The 19,649-nt window shown below is 53.8% G+C and overlaps 1 protein-coding gene across 2 annotated transcripts; it reads right to left on the reverse strand.

The window, feature by feature from the left end:
- Nucleotides 1-1,177: 1,177 nt before the first annotated feature.
- WDR61 (WD repeat domain 61) lies at nucleotides 1,178-18,080 on the reverse strand. Of its 2 annotated transcripts, none has more exons than XM_032836855.1 (11): nucleotides 18,013-18,080; nucleotides 15,339-15,388; nucleotides 14,541-14,568; nucleotides 12,895-13,000; nucleotides 12,334-12,506; nucleotides 6,826-6,974; nucleotides 6,584-6,677; nucleotides 5,677-5,770; nucleotides 4,158-4,250; nucleotides 3,367-3,445; nucleotides 1,178-1,417 (listed from the first exon to the last, which is right to left on the reverse strand). In XM_032836855.1, exons 2-11 carry the CDS (start codon nucleotides 15,348-15,350, stop codon nucleotides 1,328-1,330), a joined length of 918 nt encoding a protein of 305 aa, XP_032692746.1. In that variant the 5' UTR covers nucleotides 15,351-15,388; nucleotides 18,013-18,080; the 3' UTR covers nucleotides 1,178-1,327. The 2 variants fall into 2 exon arrangements, with proteins under 2 accessions (XP_032692746.1, XP_032692747.1); XM_032836856.1 differs by having other exon boundaries at nucleotides 17,945-18,037.
- Nucleotides 18,081-19,649: the final 1,569 nt, after the last annotated feature.

Here is a 19,649-nt window from a genome sequence, read left to right on the forward strand (position 1 = left end):
CCGCAGCCCCAGCCATCACCGGTCCCTTCCCTCCCATGGCCGTTGGGGTCAGAAAATGCTTTAGATGTGGCTGGGTGAGGGCAGAAGCCGCTCGCTCACCAGACCGCCTGCCCCTGGTTCTGGAAAAGCAGAGTCTGACGCCAGGGGCCGCCGCAGGGGGTGGAGGGTCCATCAGGCCCACGCACTTGGGCTGAGCTGGCTCGTGTGGGGGGACCAGGCTCTAGCAGGACCAGGAGGGTGGGTGCCACTTGCTCAGAATGGTCCCTGCTTTGACCATCGATCAGGACAGACCTTAAAGCTACTCTTCCAACCAAGCCCATATGAAACTCGTCCACAAATGGACCGCAACTCCCTGGTCTTCCCCCACCAAGCGACTGCTGGGGGGTGGAACTACGTTCAGCTCCCGATCCCTGGTCGTGGGGAGGGGATCTGGAGGGTGTTGCCCAAAACTCACTCCCCCTGTACACCCATCACTGCAAAATTAAACCTGAGCTGGGATGAGAGACAAGTGGCTTTGGCTGTTTACGTTTTCGGGAGCTCCCCCATGGGTGTTACGGGCCAGCCTGCCTCGCACCAGCGCACGGGAGCTCGGACCCGAACTGGGGCGAGTGCCGACGCTAGGCGGGGGAAGCGTCCACGGCTGTGCTTACAGGAGGGCGGCCAAGGAGCAGGAGAGGGGCACAGGCTTCGTCCGGAGGGTGATGGGACTGGGGGACAAGCATGCAATCTCACAGGCATATGAAGTCATTAATAAGAAGCAATCATCTTCGGAGTGAGCCATTTTCACACAGGCCCCGCTGAAGGGGCACTGGCCTCTGGCGTGCCGGAGGCGGGGCTGGAGCCTGGGGACATCGCAGAGGCAGCAGGGTCCACCACAGGCCACAGCCCTCTGTGCAGCCGTCAGGTGCACAGTGTAGCAGGTGATGTGCTCGGGCTCTCAGTAGATGCCCAGACAGGCAGGACTCCAGAGCATCCCCAGCGGGGCAAACCCCTGTTCCCTTCAGGACCCCACTCTGAGACCAGCAGTGTGTGGGGCTCAACCCTCTGGAGAACAGGCCTGGGCTTCTTGGCTGGGAGGGCCGGTGAGCGCCGGATCCCGCCATCTCTGGGGCAGACCCCTCTCCCGCTCTCCCACCCACACCAGGGCAGCTGAAAAAGCCCGTTCACGAACACGGGGTTTGTGTTATGAACACTTTATGTTCGAGCACGAACAGCATTTCTAATAGAACGTGAAAAGATCTGTATCTACAAAATTTAGGTTTCTGCTCCAATAAATGCTAGAAAGGTAAGGAATGTCGTGATGTACACACCGGTCTGAGAGTGGCGTTTACACAGGGCAATCGTAGACATGGATTTCCTGGTCATCGCCCACGGACACAATTTTTGAGCCATTTCCGTTGTATTTTACTCCCCAGACCTGTAAATCAGAAATAAAAGTTCTAAAGCCTGTGTCCTTTTTAAAAAAATTTAAAAAAAATTTTTTTATTTATTTGACAGAGATCACAAGCAGGCAGAGAGGCAGGCAGGGGTGGGGGGTGAAGCGGGCTCCCTGCTGAGTAAAGAACCCAATACGGGGCTTGAGCCCAGGACCCCGGGATCAGGACCTGAGCTGAAGGCAGAGGCTTAACCCACTGAGCCCCCCAGGCGCCCTCTAATGCCGTTATTCTTTACGAACAAACGCGCTTGTGTACTCTCGCTAGACTGAATGGAGACGGACGGTTCTGGTGCTGAGCCAGCGGGAATGGGGCCTCCCCCGACACGGCACCGGCGTTGCTGCTGTTTATCACTCCCTCGCCTCCCGCACTCCTCCCGCACTCCATAAACGTTCAGAGTTTCAGGTTCTGGGGAGTCCCGACCTCATGCCATGAAGCGGGCATCTGCAAGGGACCAGCATGGGCTCTCATTCACGTCTCCAGAAAGAAGGCGGCCCACAACTACCCTGGGGCGTCCCCTCAGTCCTGTGCCCCGTCCCCAGCCCGGGATGATCTCTAAGGCCCTTGGAGCCTGCCAGGCCCCGGAGCTGAGCCAGCAACCAGCACGGGGCAGTGGTTTGACAAAGGTGATGTGGCTGGAGTTGGATCGGGTCAGCCTGTCACTCTGACCCCAAGTGGGGGTTCCAGCCCTGAGCCCAGTGTTGTCACTGGGTGGGCCGATGACCTCCCTTCTACCCCAGCAGCCCTTTTGAGACGACAGCACGCTCTGAGCCTCATGTGCAGGGAAACAAGCCCGCAGGGAGGCTTTACCCTCGCGGTGGACTATCAAGATGAACCCCCCAACTTCATCAGCAATGATTTCGGATCAGACGCGAGAGCACAGGAACAGCAACGTCCGCGTGAAGCTACGTTCCAAAGAGCCCATCAGGGCACCCGGCTGGCTCAGTCGGCAGAACGTGCGAACTTGATCTTGGGGTTGTGAGTTCAAGCCCCCCGTTACTTTAAAAAAAAAAAAAAGACAAAATGAAAAATAAAACCCCCAGGATCTTCATTAAAAATATTAGAAGCCAACTTTTTACTGCCATAGGCATTTTGTTCCCTAAAGTGACCAGTTTCCTGAGACTTGCTACTTGGGACCAGCAACAGGGGCCTCACTTGGCGCTGCTTAGAAATGTAGGAGCAGGCGCTGTGCGGACTCCTGCCTTTCCCTGGAGCCCTAGCTCCTTTCACATCCACGCTGGCAAAGACAAAAAGGTTGCGGGAGCACAGAGCCCCTTCCTTCTCATTTAAAGACTGAAACAAAAGTTACCAATGTTGCTTAAAGCGAAACAACCTATAAGAATTTATGGCTTTGGGTATGTTATAAAAAAAAAACATCACACCACTTCTGTGGACACCTCTAAGAATAACAAGTGCTGTGTGTGTGAGCAACGGGCACTTTAAAAAAAAATTATTTGAGAGAGAGGGCACATGCATGAGCAGAGAGGAGAGGGAGAAACAGACTCCCCGCTGAGCAGGGAGCCTGATGCAGGACTCGATCCCAGGACCCTGGGACCATGACCTGAGCCGAAGGCAGACTCCTAACCGACTGAGCCACCCAGGTGCCCCAGAGCACCAGGCACTTCTGAGGAAGGCCCTTCCTGAGCCAGCCACGGCAGGTGGCACCAGGAAGAGTGCTCCTGGCACACTCCGGGCACCCGCACTGGACGGCCATGCAGCTAGCGCTGTGTGTTCTGGCCCCCGAGGGGACATCACACCTCACAGCTCTCCAGGCCAAGGGCGCAGGCGGTGCACGCGGGACGCTGGCTATCGGATCACCCACGCAGGGAGAGCAGCCCAGCAGCAGGCCAGGAACGGGGATGGATGTCGGCGGCGGCACTCAGACAACCCCGGAACCAAAGATAAAGGAACGCGAATGTGAACTCTGCCGTACCTGATCCTGGTGGTCGAAGAAGGTGTGCACACACGTTCTCGTTCCAACGTCCCAAACTTTCACACTTTTGTCGGATGAACTATGTGCAGAAGGGGACATTGGTACCAAAACAGTTTGTATTCTGGTTTTAAGTTGGAAGGAATCTGACCAGAAACTCCACCCTCCTTCGCTCATCTACACTGTGCCCACCTGTGTGCCCCCTGGCCAGCAGGGGCCCCAGGGAGCTCTGGGTGCTGGCCTCTCTGGTGGCTTTTCCTACGCACGAAGCGGCCACGTCCCTCAAGTTCTCATCTGCCCGGTTCTTATCCCTGGGTTCCTATCAGGAGTCTCAGACACGTGAGCCTGTTTCCAGGTCGGTGGGGGCAGGGCTGGGAAAGCCGCCACTGAAGGCTACTTCTAAAGGAAGAGGCTTCTGTAGCTGTGTGACGCTAGAAGCTGGCCGTCCTCGGCCTGAGCGACACAGGCTCCAAAGGCACGACTTCTGCACACAGAGGTATGCAGTGTACGTGACTACTGGACCGCAGAGGTCCCTAAAGTCCCTACACGTGGAAGCCTAGATTTATAAGAAAACACTCAAAAGTTGAACTGTTCCCAAGAATCCATCTTTGTTCTGGCGAAAGACAATTAACTACCTGCATAACTTAAAAAAACCCCAACCACCGACAAAACCAACGCAGAAAACAAAGTCTACCTGAATAACAAAGGGCCAGACCGTTCAGATCTTAAGGCGATACATAAACGATGACTTTCACCTTCTTACCATGTAAGAAGCTGCTGAGAACCACACATACCTGGAAACGAAGTGTGTGTCATCGGGACAAAAGGCAACGTTCAGCACCCACGACGCGTGGCCGCTCAGTGTGCCGGCCAGATTGGCATGTTGTCTGCAACGGGAGAGCATCAGACAAGACAGAGATGACATCAAGTCTCACCGCACGTTAGACAGTGGGTGACTGCCCCGCAGCAGAGAGTGGGGCGCGAGGCGAGACGAGACGACTGCTGAGTGGGGAAAGAGAAGCAGCAGGGCGAGCCGGCCGGCTCCACGGCCGCCACGCTGCCGGCGCCCTCTCCACGCGGGGCCGGTGCTCCTGTTCCTGGAGCGGTCCACACTCACTCCTTAGAACAGATGGCGCTCGGAGATGCCATTTTTAATCGAATCGAGAACAAGGCAGGTCTAACGACAAAAGGCATTTTTACTTCCCCGTGAGCGCAAGCCCGACAGCAGGGGCGGGAGGACAACCCTGTGGCCCGACTGAGGTGCAGCCCCTCGGGCAGCACAGAGTGCAGTACAGGGGGTTGGAGGGGGAGGGGGGCCTCAGAGGAACCCGCCTCAGGCTAGGCTTGTCCTCTGCACTTCGCAGGCACTCGTCCCCCTTAGTCAGGAGGCCGGAACTGTAGTCATGACGGCCTCGCACGCAGAGTCGGGCACTGAAGCGTTGGCCACAGCAGCCTGGGGCTCTGGGACCCACGAGCAGGCACAGCTGGGCAGGGGGACCCCTCCTGAGCCGCAGCACCCAGCCAGCTCTTGCTCGCTGCCCTACTGACCACCTCCTGTCCTCAGTGTCCCTGCTCCCTGCGCAGACGCCGGGAAAGCCCTCACAGGCCCACAGGAGGGTGTGCACACGGAGAGTCAGGACTGGGGCAATCCCGGTCAATCCCGGTGCCCACTTCCGCGGGGACACGGACAAGCGGCCCCTCCTGAGGCACCAGGAGGCCACAATCGGGAGGCGTGAACCGGAGGCACGCCTGGTACTGAGTCGAAGGGTCAAGGACACAGTTAATCCCCTTCCAGGGGAGACTTGAGCGGGGAAGCCCAGGAGGAAGGGGCCTTGTACAGGCTTACAACCAAAGATGGCTAGACCTGAAGAGAATGGCCCCTTGCTCCTACACCTGCGGCCCAAACCACCCACAAAGAGCCTCCCTCATCTAGACCTGCAGTGAGGTGGTGGGTGAACTGAGGCCCGCCCTGGCAGAGCAGAGGACAGCCTGCGGGAGGGCCATGTTTTTGCCATCACCCCGGGCCCACGACCACCTGTGGTTCCGCCTCCTCATCCGAACACGGCTGACTGCCCTGATGGAACTTAAAATCCATGAGGCCCACAAGAGATGGAATGGCTGGAAACAGGCAGGACGTACTGATCCTAGCGGGCAGCCCGTGACATTCCAAGTTCAAGGACAGGGATGTGGAACGGGGAGCAATGCCTGGACCCTGCACACAAGTCCCTGCCAGACCCAGGGCTCCTCCAAGCAGTGGAAGACAGGGAGGGCACTGGTCCTGGGACAGAAGCCCGAGTCTGCACGGTAACTTACACGTCATAGATCTTGATGTAGCCGTCATCTGAAGCAGTGACAAGGAGCTGGGAGTCCGGGGAGAAGGTCAGGGAGCGGATGGGCATAGCGTGGCCTGAAATTCACAAAGCCCTTGTTAATGTGGCAAATCGTGGGCTCCCCACTGACTGTCCCTAGTAATGATTGCCCAGGTGCCTCTGTCAGAGACACAGGGAATGACTGCATGGACCCCTCCTCCCAGTGTTCTAGAAATATCCACACAACCCAGGCCCCTCCTCCAGGAGCCATTTCTCCTTGGTTCCCTTCCCTCACGAGCCGGACCTTAGCACACACGGCTTGGGAAAAACTCCTCTGCTACAGACGCGGACAAACAAGGAAATGCACGCTCTGATCTGCGTGGATGCACAACAGGGTGCTGTTTCCTACCATGTCCTGTGCTGTCGGGTTAGCGGTAAACTGAGGAGGCAATGTATTCACTGGGTCAGAATTCACACCAGCACGAAGAGCCCGGAGTGGGAGACGCCCTCCTACCCATGCCCCAAGGCTGGGCCACGGGCCCCTGGGGTGGGCCTGGCTGTCATCCACCCTGACTTCTTGACAAGAAGTCATTTCCTAATGGTAAAGTTCTGTAGCATGGATCAGGATGGAGATGAAGCCCTCCTCCTCCTCCTCCTCCTCCTCCTCAGGCTAAGCCACATTAACACATGAAAGATAAGCCCCTTCACAGGAACCCGCTCTTTGACTAGTCCCAAGACCACGAGCCCAGGTTATAACGAGATGACAAAACTCAGACTTGGAGGCATTTCAGATTTCTGACTGAGATCACTGTTTTGCATATCTAAAGCTCATTTGTCATTTAGCAGCATTTTACTAAAAGACTGACTCGTCCTTTGTGACCTGATAGCCCAGTCTGCACAAAAAGCTGTACCTTCCAGCGTGTGCAGGAGCTTTCCAGTTGCAATATCAAAAATGTTGATGATCCCGTCAATGGCTCCACTGGCCAGGTACTTCCCATCCGGGCTCTGTGCAGAGAACACGTGGAGGACATCTGAGACCCCGTGAGGTCCAGCCACCCCTCCCCCAGCACAAGGCAGCTGCCCACTTGGAGCACCACTGGCTGACAGAGCACGAGGCAGAGTTGGGAGAGAAAAGACCACCGTGTTTCCTTACATATGCAATACTAAGAATGAATTTTCCTCTTGTGTCCAAAGAATATTCCTTTTTTCCACTTTCCACACCAAAAATGTTCACTTTCCCCACATGAGTTCCTGTGGCTAGATACTGGGAATCAGGAGAAAAGGCCAAAGTCCAGGCATCCACTAAACAGAAAAAAAAAAGGGAAAAAAAATACAGTGAGTTTCTCTGTGTGACCTAAGGTGTGACCTTAATTTTTAAGACTTAAAGTTTTATCAAAAGATGATTTTTTAAAAATTAGAAACAATGTCCTGACTCAAAAACCTATGTGTAAAGATGCTAATCCTTTACCAATTTAGTTTAAGGACTTAAATTTTCAATAAAAATATGACAATACCAAGTGTTAACAAGGATATGGAAAAACCAAAATCCTCACATACGGGTGGGAACATAAAACAGTGCAGCCGGTCTGAAAAACGGGTAAACAGTTTTCCTCTCTTTTAAAACTTTTAATCACCTGGCACTTATCAGGACACGTGCCCTCAACCCCCCATGGCCTCCCTGGGGACAAGCAGTGTGTTCTCTGAAGCTGAGAATATTGTTTCTTGCTTTGCCTGTTTTCCCCCTTTGCTTGTTTGCTTTGTTTCTTAAATTTCACACATCAGTGAGACCGTGTGATAACTCTTGCTCTGACTGACTTAGTTCACGTAGCACAGTACTCTCCGGTTCCGTCCATGCTATTATAAGTGTTCATCCTATCTGATGGCTGAGTTAATACTCCATTATATATATACGCCACATCTTCTTTATCCATTTGTCTGTCGACGGACATCTGGGCTATTTCCAGTTTGGCTGTTGTGGACACTGCTGCTGTAAACATTGGGGTGTGTGTATCCCTTCGAATTACTATTTTTGTATACTTTGGGGTAAATATCCAGTAGTGTGATTGCTGGGTCGTAAGGTAGCTCTATTTTCAACTTTTTGAGGAACCTCCACGCTGTTTTCCAGAGTGGTTGCACCAACTTCCATTCCCACCAACAGTGCAGGAGGGTTCTCCTCTCTCTGCATCCTCACCAGCATCTGTCATTTCCTGACTTGTTAATTTTAGCCATTCTGACTGGTGTGAGGTGGTATCTCATTGTGGGTTTGATTTGTATTTCCCTGATGCCGAGTGACGGTGAGCACTTTCTCATGTGTCTGTTGGCCATCTGGATGTCTTCTTTGCAGAAATGTCTGTTCATGTCCTCTGCCCATTTCTTGATTGGATCATTTGTTCTTTGGGTGTTAAGTTTGCTAAGTTCTTTATAGATTTTGGACACTAGCCCTTTATCTGATATGTCGTTTGCAAATATCTTCTCCCATTCTGTCCGTTGTCTTTTGGTTTTGTTAACTGTTTCCTTTGCTTCGCAAAAGCTTTTGATCTTGATGAAATCCCAGTAGTTCATTTTTGCCCTTGCTTCCCTCGCCTTTGGCAATGTTTCTAGGAAGAAGTTGCTGCACCTGAGGTCAAAGAGGTTGCTGCCTGTGTTCTCCTCAAGGATTATGATGGATTCCTTTCTCACATTGAGGTCTTACATCCATTTTGAGTCTATTTTTGTGTGTGGTGTAAGGAAATGGTCCAACGTCATTCTTCTGCATGTGACCGTCCAATTTTCCCAGCACCATTTATTGAAGAGACTGTCTTTTTTCCACTGGACGCTCTTTCCTGCTTTGTCAAAGATTGGTTGACCATGGAGTTGAGGGTCCATTTCTGGGCTCTCTATTCTGTTCCACTGATCTATGTGTCTGTTTTTGGGCCAGTACCACACTGTCTTGATGATGACAGCTTTGTACTAGAGCTTGAAGTCCGCAATTGTGATGCCACCAACTATGGCTTTCTTTTTCAACATTTCTTTGGTGATTTCTGGTTCCACACAAATTTTAGGATGATTTGTTCCAGCTCTGTGAGGAACGCTGATGGTATTTTGACAGGGATTGCATTGAATGTGTAGATAACTCTGGGCAGGATAAACACTTTAACAATTTTGTTCTTCCAATCCATGAGCATGGAACGTTTTTCCATTTCTTTGTGCCTTCCTGAGTTTCTTTCATCAGTGTATTATAGTTTCCAGAGTGCAGATCCTTTACCTCTTTGGTTAGGCTGGTGCAGAGGTATCTTACTGGTTAGGGTGAGATTGTAAATGGGATTGTTTTCTTAACAGTCTGACAGTTTCTTAAGTGAAAACAAACTTAAGAAACACCTTTCAAGTCCATCCCGGGGTGTGTACCCAGCAAAAATGAAAGTGCGCGTCCACACAGACTTGGACACAGGCGTTCATAGCACTACGGCGTCTACACAGTAGGAACCACGCAGTAAGTAGAAGAAACTTGCTAGAGACTAAGCAGAAAGAATGCACGTGTTCACGTGGTGGGCGGCAGAACAAAACAAGAGGGGAGGGAGCGCTCACAGCTGTGGCGTGGACAGAAAGGTCATACACAGTCCCACCGACACGGACTACGTGGATGGAGAGCAGATCGGGGGCTGCCTGAGCTGAGGGCAGAGCACGGACAGACTCTGCTCGGACACGAGGGGGCTTCCTGAGGCCTGCAACTACGGTGGTGCCTGCACAACCCGCGACTGACTAAAACTCACTCAACACTTAAAACAGGCAAACCTTACAGCACACAGAAGCGAAAGCTCCCCTCGCTGGAGCTGGAAATAAATGGAGACGTACTACCCAGAACGCTCCCCCGGTGAACTCTAATATGACCAAGTATTTACCACAGATTAACAAGGACTGGAAGGAGGCACTATTGTTTTTAGAAAAATCACCTGTTTCTCAGTTACATGGCAAAACCCAGCTCTGTTCGTGTCATCTGGATTGGTCCAGCAGCATCGCAGTGCTGCTCGGCCCAATGGAGGGGTCTCCAGACTCCTGCGCTGCTGGGGCAAGCCACATGCTCTAGAGTTCTATCTGGGAACACGCCACTGTTTCCTGGGCTGCTCGGAACCTCTTGGGAGGACATCCCAAAGCGCTCTGGGGTTCTCTGGGATTAGGGCCGAGGCCACGGAGTCATCCAGTTGCCCACTACCTGCCTGTCCCGTTAGCCATACGCACTCTTGTAGGGGAACACGCCCCAAGTCTTGCCACCCTGCCCCGACAGGACAGTGCTTGCCAGATCAAAGGGAAAATAGAGAAAGGCTCCCTCCCAAAACACCGTCCTCATTCCCGGGAAGGGCTCGCAGAGGACAGCCCCTTCCCAGCCTGTGGGACTGAAGAGAGGCCGCTGCCAATGACACACAGCAGACAGCAGGTCCCAGCACATCCCAGCACAGGCGGGTCAGCACCGTCTCCCAAAGTGTCTTAAACAACAGTCTCTTGCAAATTTCAACACACGTATTCAAAGGAGTAATAAATAATTTAGCTCTATCACTTTTCTCATGAAATGTTTGTTTTAACAAGGGAGATTGACTGCAAGAATGCTCAATTAACCGAGAAGATCTGAAAAAGCTTTTATAACCAATCTCTCAAACAGCTGCTTTTTAACCTCTCCTTACTAATGGCTAACATTTACTCTAACACGATTGTGCTTCTTATTCCTACCATGACTGTTTACAGGAATAATGGTGATTAGAAAATCTGTTTTGGATTCCTTGCAGTTTAATAAAATAACATTCCTAAATTATTCTCCTATTTCCCCGCCAGCTGGTTTACAATGGAGAACTTTTCACGTCACACACGCTGATGCTTGGAATTCAGGGCGTTTTTGTCCCACACGCTAAGACTCCTGCTACTTGCACAACAGAAACTTGATGCAGTCCCCACGCTGCCCCTCACTGCCGGGCCAGCTCTCCACTCAGGCGTGCTGCCCGTCTGACAGCACAGACGCCCCTCCCGAGCGCCGGGGAGCTTGGCTGCTGTGCCCACGAGGCCCCCCCTGCGTCTCCACGGCCTTCCACTGCGTCCTCACTTCCTTCTTCGGGATCAGGGGTGTTCTCTTTCCCTTCTCCCTGTTGCTTGTGGTGACCCACATCCCCCGTGCACATTCTGATGACCGCCGTGTCCCTGCGCTCAGGCCCCGAGCAGTGTGACCTTCGGGCAGCTCAGCAGCAGCACCTGCTCTCACTAGCCCAGTACCTGCTCTGTAATGACCAGATTCTTGTCCAAAGAGAAAGGACATCCGACCCCTTGTCGACTCTCTGTACCTGTTCCTTTCCACAAGCGCTCGCCAACAGGGAACCGATACCAGATGTTCAGGGCACTGTTGGGGACAGCAAGCTGGGTGTAGACCGGTCCTCTTCGCTGGAAGCACTCCAGTGCTCCTCTCAACTGCAGCGTGCCCAGGGCTGCAGAGCCCCGCAGTGACCTCAGCGACACGGGTCTCGGGAAGGCTTAGGTGCCCAAGGTAAAAAAGCAGCAAGAGATCTACCTTTTCCTCCTCTCCCCGGCTCTGTGTCTTCGTAGACTTTGGGGGCTGGTCTGGGGCCCCAAGTCCTCAGAGAGTGATGTCAGCAGGTGGGGATACAGGTGAAGACCATCGTCTGGGGAGTCAGCGTCTGGATAGCTTTTTCCAGACTTATCCCACCCCACACGCCCTGAAAATAGTGCCTCAGTGGATACAAAAGAGGGCCTAGGCATGCATATTCTTTAAAAATCTCCAGAGTAAGAATCATAGACGGAGGTATTGCTTCCAAGGGGAAACACACTCTGTTTCTGACAGCCTCGCTTCCCTGTGAACCACGGGGCTATTACCCTTTCCAGTGTAGTGGCCACGGAGCATCACCAGTGGGAGGCCAACCCACCGGGGGCTCTGATCAAGGGGACCACGTTGAGGAAACCCCTAAGCACCGCCTGTGTCACCCATCCACGCAGGGGCACCAGAGAGGCAGGCTCTCGAGGGCTCGTCGCCCATCCCAGCAGGACAGCCTCTAGCGGAGAATGTGATGCAGTCATTCGCGGGGGATCGAAGGCTCCCATTAATGCTCGTTCCACATTAAAGCAGCCCACCGAAATCATTAACTCTTATTACCCCAGACATGCACCCAGGCTGAGAGACAAGATTCTGCTGTCCTACGGTAGGTGAAAAAGTGCTCTCCACTAGTGTCCTATCTGTCAAATGCTGGGAATCAGGCCCTATAATCAGGATGAGCAGAGAGGACCACGATACGGGTCTAGAAGGACACAGCACCTTACCTTCGAGACGTCTATCAGTCGCTGCAAGTAACAAATCAGAATATGGCAAACCGCAGCTCTGGGCCATCTGAATTCCGGTCCACAACCCCAAACTGGCAATTCTAAAATTGAAAGCCTCTGAAAACCGTTGAGTTTTTCAACAGGTTTAGCACCAAAAGTTACCTGGCAGTAAAACCTGACCCACAAAGCCCCTGCTTAGCTGCTGAGACTCTGCTGGTTGGAGGACTGCCGCCACCCTACCAAAGGCAGTATCTAACACACGGTCCATGCACCACGGTACCCCCGCAACAAACACTCCTGACCTGTCGAACTTCTATCCTTAGAGGTCTGGAAAGGGACAGTGAGAGTTTACCTTCTCTAAGAGTCTTACCAGGTCCTGCATCTATAGACTTTATCTGTTTGCCGTTCTCCAAATCCCAGAGGCGGATGTGAGCATCGAGCGAACTGGATGCGGCAATGGGCAGCGTGTGGCTGATGTCCACAGACACCACACCCAGCTGGTGTCCCTCCAGGCTCCACTGCAGGTCCAGCCTCTCATCAGACCTTCGGTGGGGGACAGAGAGATGGGTTTCTTCACACGCAACACGCTGTACCAGCATCTGAAATTCTGGGCCCCCGTGACCCACCCCTGCTCCCATTACCCGCGGTCTGTGAAATGCAGAATCAGAGAGAACCCACGAGCACAGAGAACACAGAACACCGAAATCAGCCAGGTTTTAACTGTGGGACTTTTTTTTTCCTCTTAAACTATAGGCCTTTATACTGCATAAGAGGAAAACAAATGAGAAAAAACTGGCTGCCTTTTTCGACCTCCATACTGCTACTGCTTCCTTACCTGGACTGCACTTAACACTTTCCTGATTGCCGTTCAGAGTCCAGAAGAAAAACCCTAAACCCCAGTCTTCAAGGCTGTTGGGGAGAGGGTGCTCACCATTTCCAGACCTTGACCAGGTCATCCAGGGATCCTGTGACCACTGTCTCAGAGTTTTCTTTCTTGTTTGTCCCCCAGGCGACTGACCAAATGGCATCATCATGGGCTAGAACGGAAAGCACTTCACGTAAAAACCTTCACGCAATATCTACACTTCACGCAACATCTACACTTCCAACAGTTATGAGTTCACGCCGCTGGTAAACCGGCCACCCGGCTTACTGTCTGGCCCAGTGCTTTCCCTTCTGCTTTTCTCTCAACCGCAGAAGCAGGAGTGCACACACGCACACACAATCACACGCCCCAGATCTCAGGTGTCCCAGGGAGGGAGGGAGTTCCGGAATTATCCGAGTCTTTCCCACTTTAGCATGCTGCCTGTGTGCCTCAGTCTGGAATGCCATCACCTGGTTAAAACTAGGCAAACCAGCAGGATCTCCCCTGCCTCCCTTCCCCAAAAAAGACCTAAATTTGGTAAGACTCATCTCTTAGGGATGCTTAGGAACCAGCAGGCAGTTCAAAAGCAAATAGCACAGGATGAAAATAAGTATCTCCACACCTGATTTGTCTTTTGTCACAAATGTCTACTATGCTTGATGAGTCCGTTACTACATTTTTTAAAGTAAATATTATCTCAATTAATCACAACAACCCTATGAAGGAGGTACCGTTAACATTTACAGACAAGGAATCAGAGGCTTAGAGAAGCCAAGTAACTCACCCAAAGTCAAAAGCTAAGGAGCAGAACTGGGGTTCAAAGCCAAGCTCTTTAAGAACTAAAGTCCACCGTAAATGCGGAGGCCTCACCGTGGGGTCTGCAGACCTGGCGCAGGTCCACACACGTGCCAAGTGCACGCGGAGGCTCTAGTCACGCCGCGTAGCAACAGTCGAGGACCAGCTTTTCAAGCGGTGACTACTGGGCACTGAGCAGCCATGACTCACGCGCAGCACCGTGGCTTCAAGGACGCCGCCTACCCGAGCCACGTCCGCCAGCGCGCCACGGGGATGGCATGAGCTGCTGGCCAGGGTGCCGACTGGCACGCCCGACTCGCCAGTTACCCCTCTGAGCGAAAGCTTCTGGCTTAAACTTCAGACTACCCAAGTGGCGGCTGCTCAGACCGCAAGAGCTTTCAGGCGGTGCTCCCACAAATGCCCCAGGCTCTGCCCAGCTCTTCCAGGTGTGAAATGAGGCTTGCGTGATGCCCTGTGCCCCAGGCAAGCTGCACCCCGAGACGGGACAGCCCCAGCCCTCCCCACACTGCTGCGTCCCCTACTTTCAGTAAGGTCATGGTCGCTGCGGGAGCCCCTGCCCTTGTCTGAGCGGGGCAGCTGTTGTGAAGACCCCAGGGCAAGTGCTGAGGCTCTAATGTTTCCCTCTTTCACCCTGGTAGCTGGGAAGCTTGAGCAGCATCTTTCTCAGGTGGGAAAACACCCCTCAGCCCGGAGTGTCTCTCATGTGACTCCTGCTTTTTCTTTCCAGTTAGTTGTTTGGGGCTTCTGCTGCAGTTTGCTTGTAAGTATCTGTTTTCAGCTGCGTCTGCTGATTCTTCCGCAAAGTGAGTCACTTGGGGACAGCCTGTCAGGTCAGCACACCCGAAACACCACGATGACAGAGTTCTCACAGGTGACTCTGCTGGCAGGCTGCTTACCTTGCTCTTGCTTGAAGAGAATACTGTACTAAAAAAGAGCGGACGCCTCATCAAACCAGTGGTCAGATTCAGAGTATCCCACCCCCTCCCTAAAACACCCCCGGCACCCACCTCACCCCCCACCCCCAGTGCGTGAGCGACTCCCCCGTCCTCACCCTGCCCATCCTGCAAGCTCCCTGATTCCTTCTCACCCAACACTTGCAGAGCTGACCACACCAGAAGAAAATCAGTTCTTGCAGAAACTGTTCTCTCTCTCCCCATCCCGAGGGGACAGATAAATTCTGTGCATTCCCTGGCTGGACCACAGGAGGCTCTGCAACCAGCTTCCAGCCCAAGTTTTGTAGTTGTATAAAACAAACAGCCTGACTAATCTGTTCCCATGGTCCCCAATCTTACTGCAAAGATCTCTCCCTTTCTGATTTTTGTTTTCTTCTTGTTTTTGAATATAAGCTTTTTTTTTTTTTTTTAATTAAGTAAGCTCTATGTCCAATGTGGGGCTTGAACTTAAGCCTTGAGATCAAGAGTCACGCACTCTAGTGACGGAGCCAGCCAGGCACCCCTGAGAACAAATTCTTTTCCGCAATCCCTCCGTCAACCTGGAGAAGACTTAGATAGCCTCCTCCCGTGCGTGCTGTGCGGCACCTAACCCTCCGGACTCTAGGTTCCCAGGGTCCCCCAGCACTCCCGAGCAGAGCAGGAAGGAGATGATGGTCTCCTGCGAAGACACCCAGCCCTCGTACTGGCCTCCAACCTGCCAGGGAGACCAGCTGCCGTTCTGTGCCTCACCACAGGCCTTACCTGGTTGGTCATTTCCTTAACTGAAGACGAAGGCTACAGGCCAGACGTTTCTGTGGAAACATCAGGACTTCAGTGAGCGGTGTCATCAGGACGGAGAGGGATACAGGAGGTCCCCTTATCAAGAAAACAAGGCAACCCTCTGCTGGAGCAGAGGTCGGCCCCAGCGGCCCCCTTCACAAGCCCTATAGGGCAGCAAGGTCTCCTTTCTCTCTCGGAGCCCAGGGACTCAACTTACACCTACCCCTTGCCAAGTGTTCCTCTCCCCAGATCTGACTATCAGGAGGCACCAGTCTGCACCCCTTGCTGCTCTTCAGAGAGACAAAACCACAGGTTCTTTTAATTGTAAATATTATTTAGTCAAAACTCAAGAAGCAAGTATGTGGGAGCAAAGTGGTTATAGTCTCTGAAGGGATCTCGGCCAAATATGCCCACGAGAGCCAACAGGCACGTGAATGAGACACACAGCTCCCGGGGTCTTCAAGGACTGGGCTCAACCAAACACAAACTTCCTTTAAGAACAGACGTACGGGGGCACCTGGGGGGCTCAGTGGGTTAAAGCCTTTGGCTCAGGTCATGGTCTCGGGGTCCTGGGATCAAGCCCCGCATTGGGCTCTCTGCTCGGCAGGGAGCCTGCTTCCCTCTCTCTCTCTGCCTGCCTCTCTGCCTGCTTGTGATCTCTCTCTGTCAAAGAAATAAATAAAAACTAAAAAAAAAAAAAAAAAAAAAAAAAGAACAGTCATATCTTCTCAGGCTGTAAGGGTTCTTCATATCTCGTGTGTGTGCCCTAGGCCCTCCGGCAGCCCTGTCAAACCTGTAAACCCCTTCTCAGGATTTCATAAATGCACAGGACTAGAAAGGGAACCAATGCTTGTTACTCGAGGCTCTTCTGTCGGTGAAGTCACCAGGACACCAAACTAGTGCATACGGACCCCACGGCTGCAGGAGAAATACTGGGGCAGGGTCCCAACCAATACAGCACTCCCTAAGCCTAACGGAAGCGGACTGCACACACGATCTCCCCGCAGGCCCCTCACAGGAGGCGCACCGAGGAACACAAACTTTCGCACCGCATTTGGGGGCCATTTTAACGCTGATACTGCAAACAAAAAGCACAAAAACAAAAAACTCATGACACTAAATAGACCGGAAAAAGGACCCTGGTTTACATGAGAGAGGTGACAAAGAAGGCAGGGCGCCCCCTTGTTCTGCTGCAGCTGACAATGTGTCAGGGGACCCCAAGTTTTCGCCACTGTGCACATATCCGTGCGAGACCACGAAAGCGCTGCGAGTGCTGATTCGGGGCCGCAGGTACACCTCAGCGTGCAGGCAAACCTGCCAATACGGGCCGAGACAAGACAGACGGACCGCACGCCGAAGCGGAACGCCTCCCCAACGTGGAGGTTCGATCTGTGAAGCTGCGTTCCGATCCCTACAGAACTTTCAGCGGGCAATGCGCTCACGCAGTCTCAGGAGACGCGGACGCAGCTGTGACTTCTGTCGCTGACAGAGTCGCTGCCGACACCGGGTTTGCTGCCCGCACTCGCGACGGGAGGAAATGCTGAATTTCCGCTGGAGATTAGAGAACCTGAAAGTGCCGTTCTTCTCACCCACATTCTTGCCCCCCAATTCCATCCAGGGAAAGAAGAGACCACACAACGAAGGCACCCAGGTTCAGGTTACTTGCTTTAAATCTGCAAACCCCAAAAGGCCACCACGAAGACTTTCCAAGGATAAGGGGAAGAACAACTTCTGAATAACCCGTCCGTGAAGATCTCGATGAAGGTGGCAGGGTTAGCTCATCTGCGACAAGAACAGGGCAGGGAGGGCAGGGAGGAGCTCGTGCCAGGTTTGCCGGCCCCTCTTCCGGTCGGGATCTGTACTTAGCGGCGGAGGGAACCAGCGGGGAGCAGGAAGGCTGGCAGGAAGCGGCCTCCTCAAACCAAGGCTTGGGTCCACGCGAGCTCGTGCACCAGCTCTCTGAACCGCCCACCCCCACCCTGCAGGCGCCGCTGCGAGCGCCTCCACCCTCACACGACCTCACAGCTCAAGGAGGCCTCCCCGGGATCGCTGTGACGGTACACGGTGCACACACGCCAGAGCACAGGTGACCAGGCGACGTTACCCCCCATGACAAGTGATTTCAGAGCTGAAGAGCCCCGGAGCCCTCCTCCTCCCTTTCCGTACGTTAGTCTCCCCGCTTTCCCCAGCCGAAGTCATCGCTCGCTCCTCACAGCTTCCGAAGAGCGCCACACGCGCCCTATTACCCAGGCGGGTCAGGAACCCCCAGGACGGCAAGTCCAGAGAACCCGGCCCGCGCCTGCCCCTGTCCGGCGACGGGAAGCTCGCTACCGAGGAAGGCAGCGCGGCCGACCCCGGGGAAACTTCCATCTACGGTCAGAGGCCTCTCCCGCGGAGACGCCGGCCCCCGCCACGCCGCTGCCCAGGGCCTTCTCAGGCCAGACGCGACCCCTCCTCCTCCTCTCGGGCCCCGCGCCCCCACAGGAAGCCAGGGCGAGGGGACGCCCAGGAGCCCCCGCCGGGCCCGTGGCCCGGAGCATCCCTGAGCACACCAGCTTGGAGGCCGCCTCCGGCGCACCCTCGCTCACCCGCCCTCTGGCCGGTCCGCCGGGGCCCCACAGACCGCCATCCCCAACGTCCAGGCGCGTCAACTCACCGCCGTCCTGCCGGCTGCACGGTCGCCGCACTTGTGACGCGCGGTTCGCGGCGACGGCGTCGCGCAGCGATGAGCGGCGACGGGGGGGCGGGGCATCTCGCAGCCCCCGCCCCGCTCCGGGGCGCAGGCGCGCGCCGCAGCGCCCCCTACCGTCGCGGCGCCACGCGGCCCCCAGGGCCGCCGCAGGTTTCCCCTTCCGCACCTGCAGGCTCTAGGCTTCTGCTCCTTTGGGTGTGTCCTCTGACCCTCTGCGCCCCTGGGGTGGAGGGCGATGGGGGCCGCCCCTCCCTGCTGGAGTGTCCCCCCTGGGGGTGGAGGGAGACGGGGGCCGCCCCTCCCCGCAGGAGTGACCCCCGCAGGGATGGAGGGACATGCAGGGCCTCAGCTGTCTGGGCTGACCCTGAATGGCCAGCTCTGTCAGCAGGTTGCTGTCTCTCCTGATGGAAACTGGGGTAAAGCCGAGAAGACTCCCAGTCCTTTCCCGGTGGAAGTTAGGGCTTCAGGGGTCTAGTCTGTTAGGGCGGTCTGCAGGTCTACCGTCGATTTCAGGACACCGCCAGACCACACAACGGTTTATTCACACCACGATATAAAGTTCACCCCTGGGGGCTCTTTGAGGAGGCCGCGTTGCTCAGAAATTGGCCAAATACACACACAAGTCTCCCAGGACCCTTTGTCTGGCCCTCCGTAGTTCCTTCGGTGACTCCTGGCCTGCGGAAACTTCATCCAGCCCCGGTGGATCCCCTGCGGGCCACTAGTTGAAGTTTGGGTTGAAGTGAGCAGGCTTCAAGACGTCCTTAAATGCCAAAATTCTTATGTGGTGCCTCCTAAAACTCAAGCTGTCCTTATAACCATTCTGGCTATATCTGACCACAGGACATTTGCTCCTAAGGCCAAGAAAGAATGTACAAATTATACCTTCAAACTAGGGGCAATTCCCATTACATTGACCTACATGCTGAGTGGACCCTGTTCAGGCTCAAACCACAGAAAACTGAACTCGCAACCCTGAAGGAACTGAGGTTCCTAACGTGCAGAAAGGCCTTTACGTCGAGCCAGAGCACTGGCTGTGAGTAGTCGGCTGCCTTTCTGTACACCCCGTCACTTAGTTCTGCCCCTTTGTGTTTGTTGGCAAAATGTGTGGGTTTCTCTGGTTTTTGAAAATAGACTGATTTGACCAACTGAATGATGTGACCACTCCCAAACCAGGATAATTGGGCCAACTTTACTTTGACTTTTAGCTTTTGAATATAAAGAAGCATTTTTGAAGACTCTCACTTTAAGAATGATAAAACTGTGGCTATCAAAACTGCCTCCAGGGTGCCTGGGTGGCTCAGTGGGTTAAGCCTCTGCCTTCGGCTCAGGTCATAATCTCAGAGTCCTGGGATCGAGCCCCACATCGGGCTCTCTGCTCGGCATGGAGCCTGCTTTCCCCTCTCTCTCTGCCTGCCTCTCTGCCTACTTGTGATCTCTCTTTCTGTCATATAAGTAAATTAACAAGTATTTTTTAAAAAGGTGCCTCCAGCTGTGTAAGGAAGTTGAATTTTAATTTGTATGATTCGGGCTTATGTGGTTATTTTTTCTTTTTCTGCACATTAACTGTAAATCCCCCACCTCTAGATTATTCTAAAAGCACA

Source organism: Lontra canadensis, unplaced genomic scaffold (assembly GCF_010015895.1).
Source record: "Lontra canadensis isolate GAN:19392208 unplaced genomic scaffold, GSC_riverotter_1.0 scaffold94, whole genome shotgun sequence".
In the NCBI taxonomy this organism is placed as follows: Eukaryota; Metazoa; Chordata; class Mammalia; order Carnivora; family Mustelidae; genus Lontra; species Lontra canadensis.

Bases quoted from the DNA above. Each gene is read 5' to 3' on its own strand.
- WDR61 (XM_032836855.1), bottom strand. The intron at 12,507-12,894 runs GTGAGCACCCTC...CCCCCACCGAAG, and splicing joins CTGGTCAAGGTCTGGAAATG to GTCTGATGAGAGGCTGGACC. The intron at 6,975-12,333 runs GTAAGACTCTTA...TTTTCTGTTTAG, and splicing joins GTCTATAGATGCAGGACCTG to TGGATGCCTGGACTTTGGCC.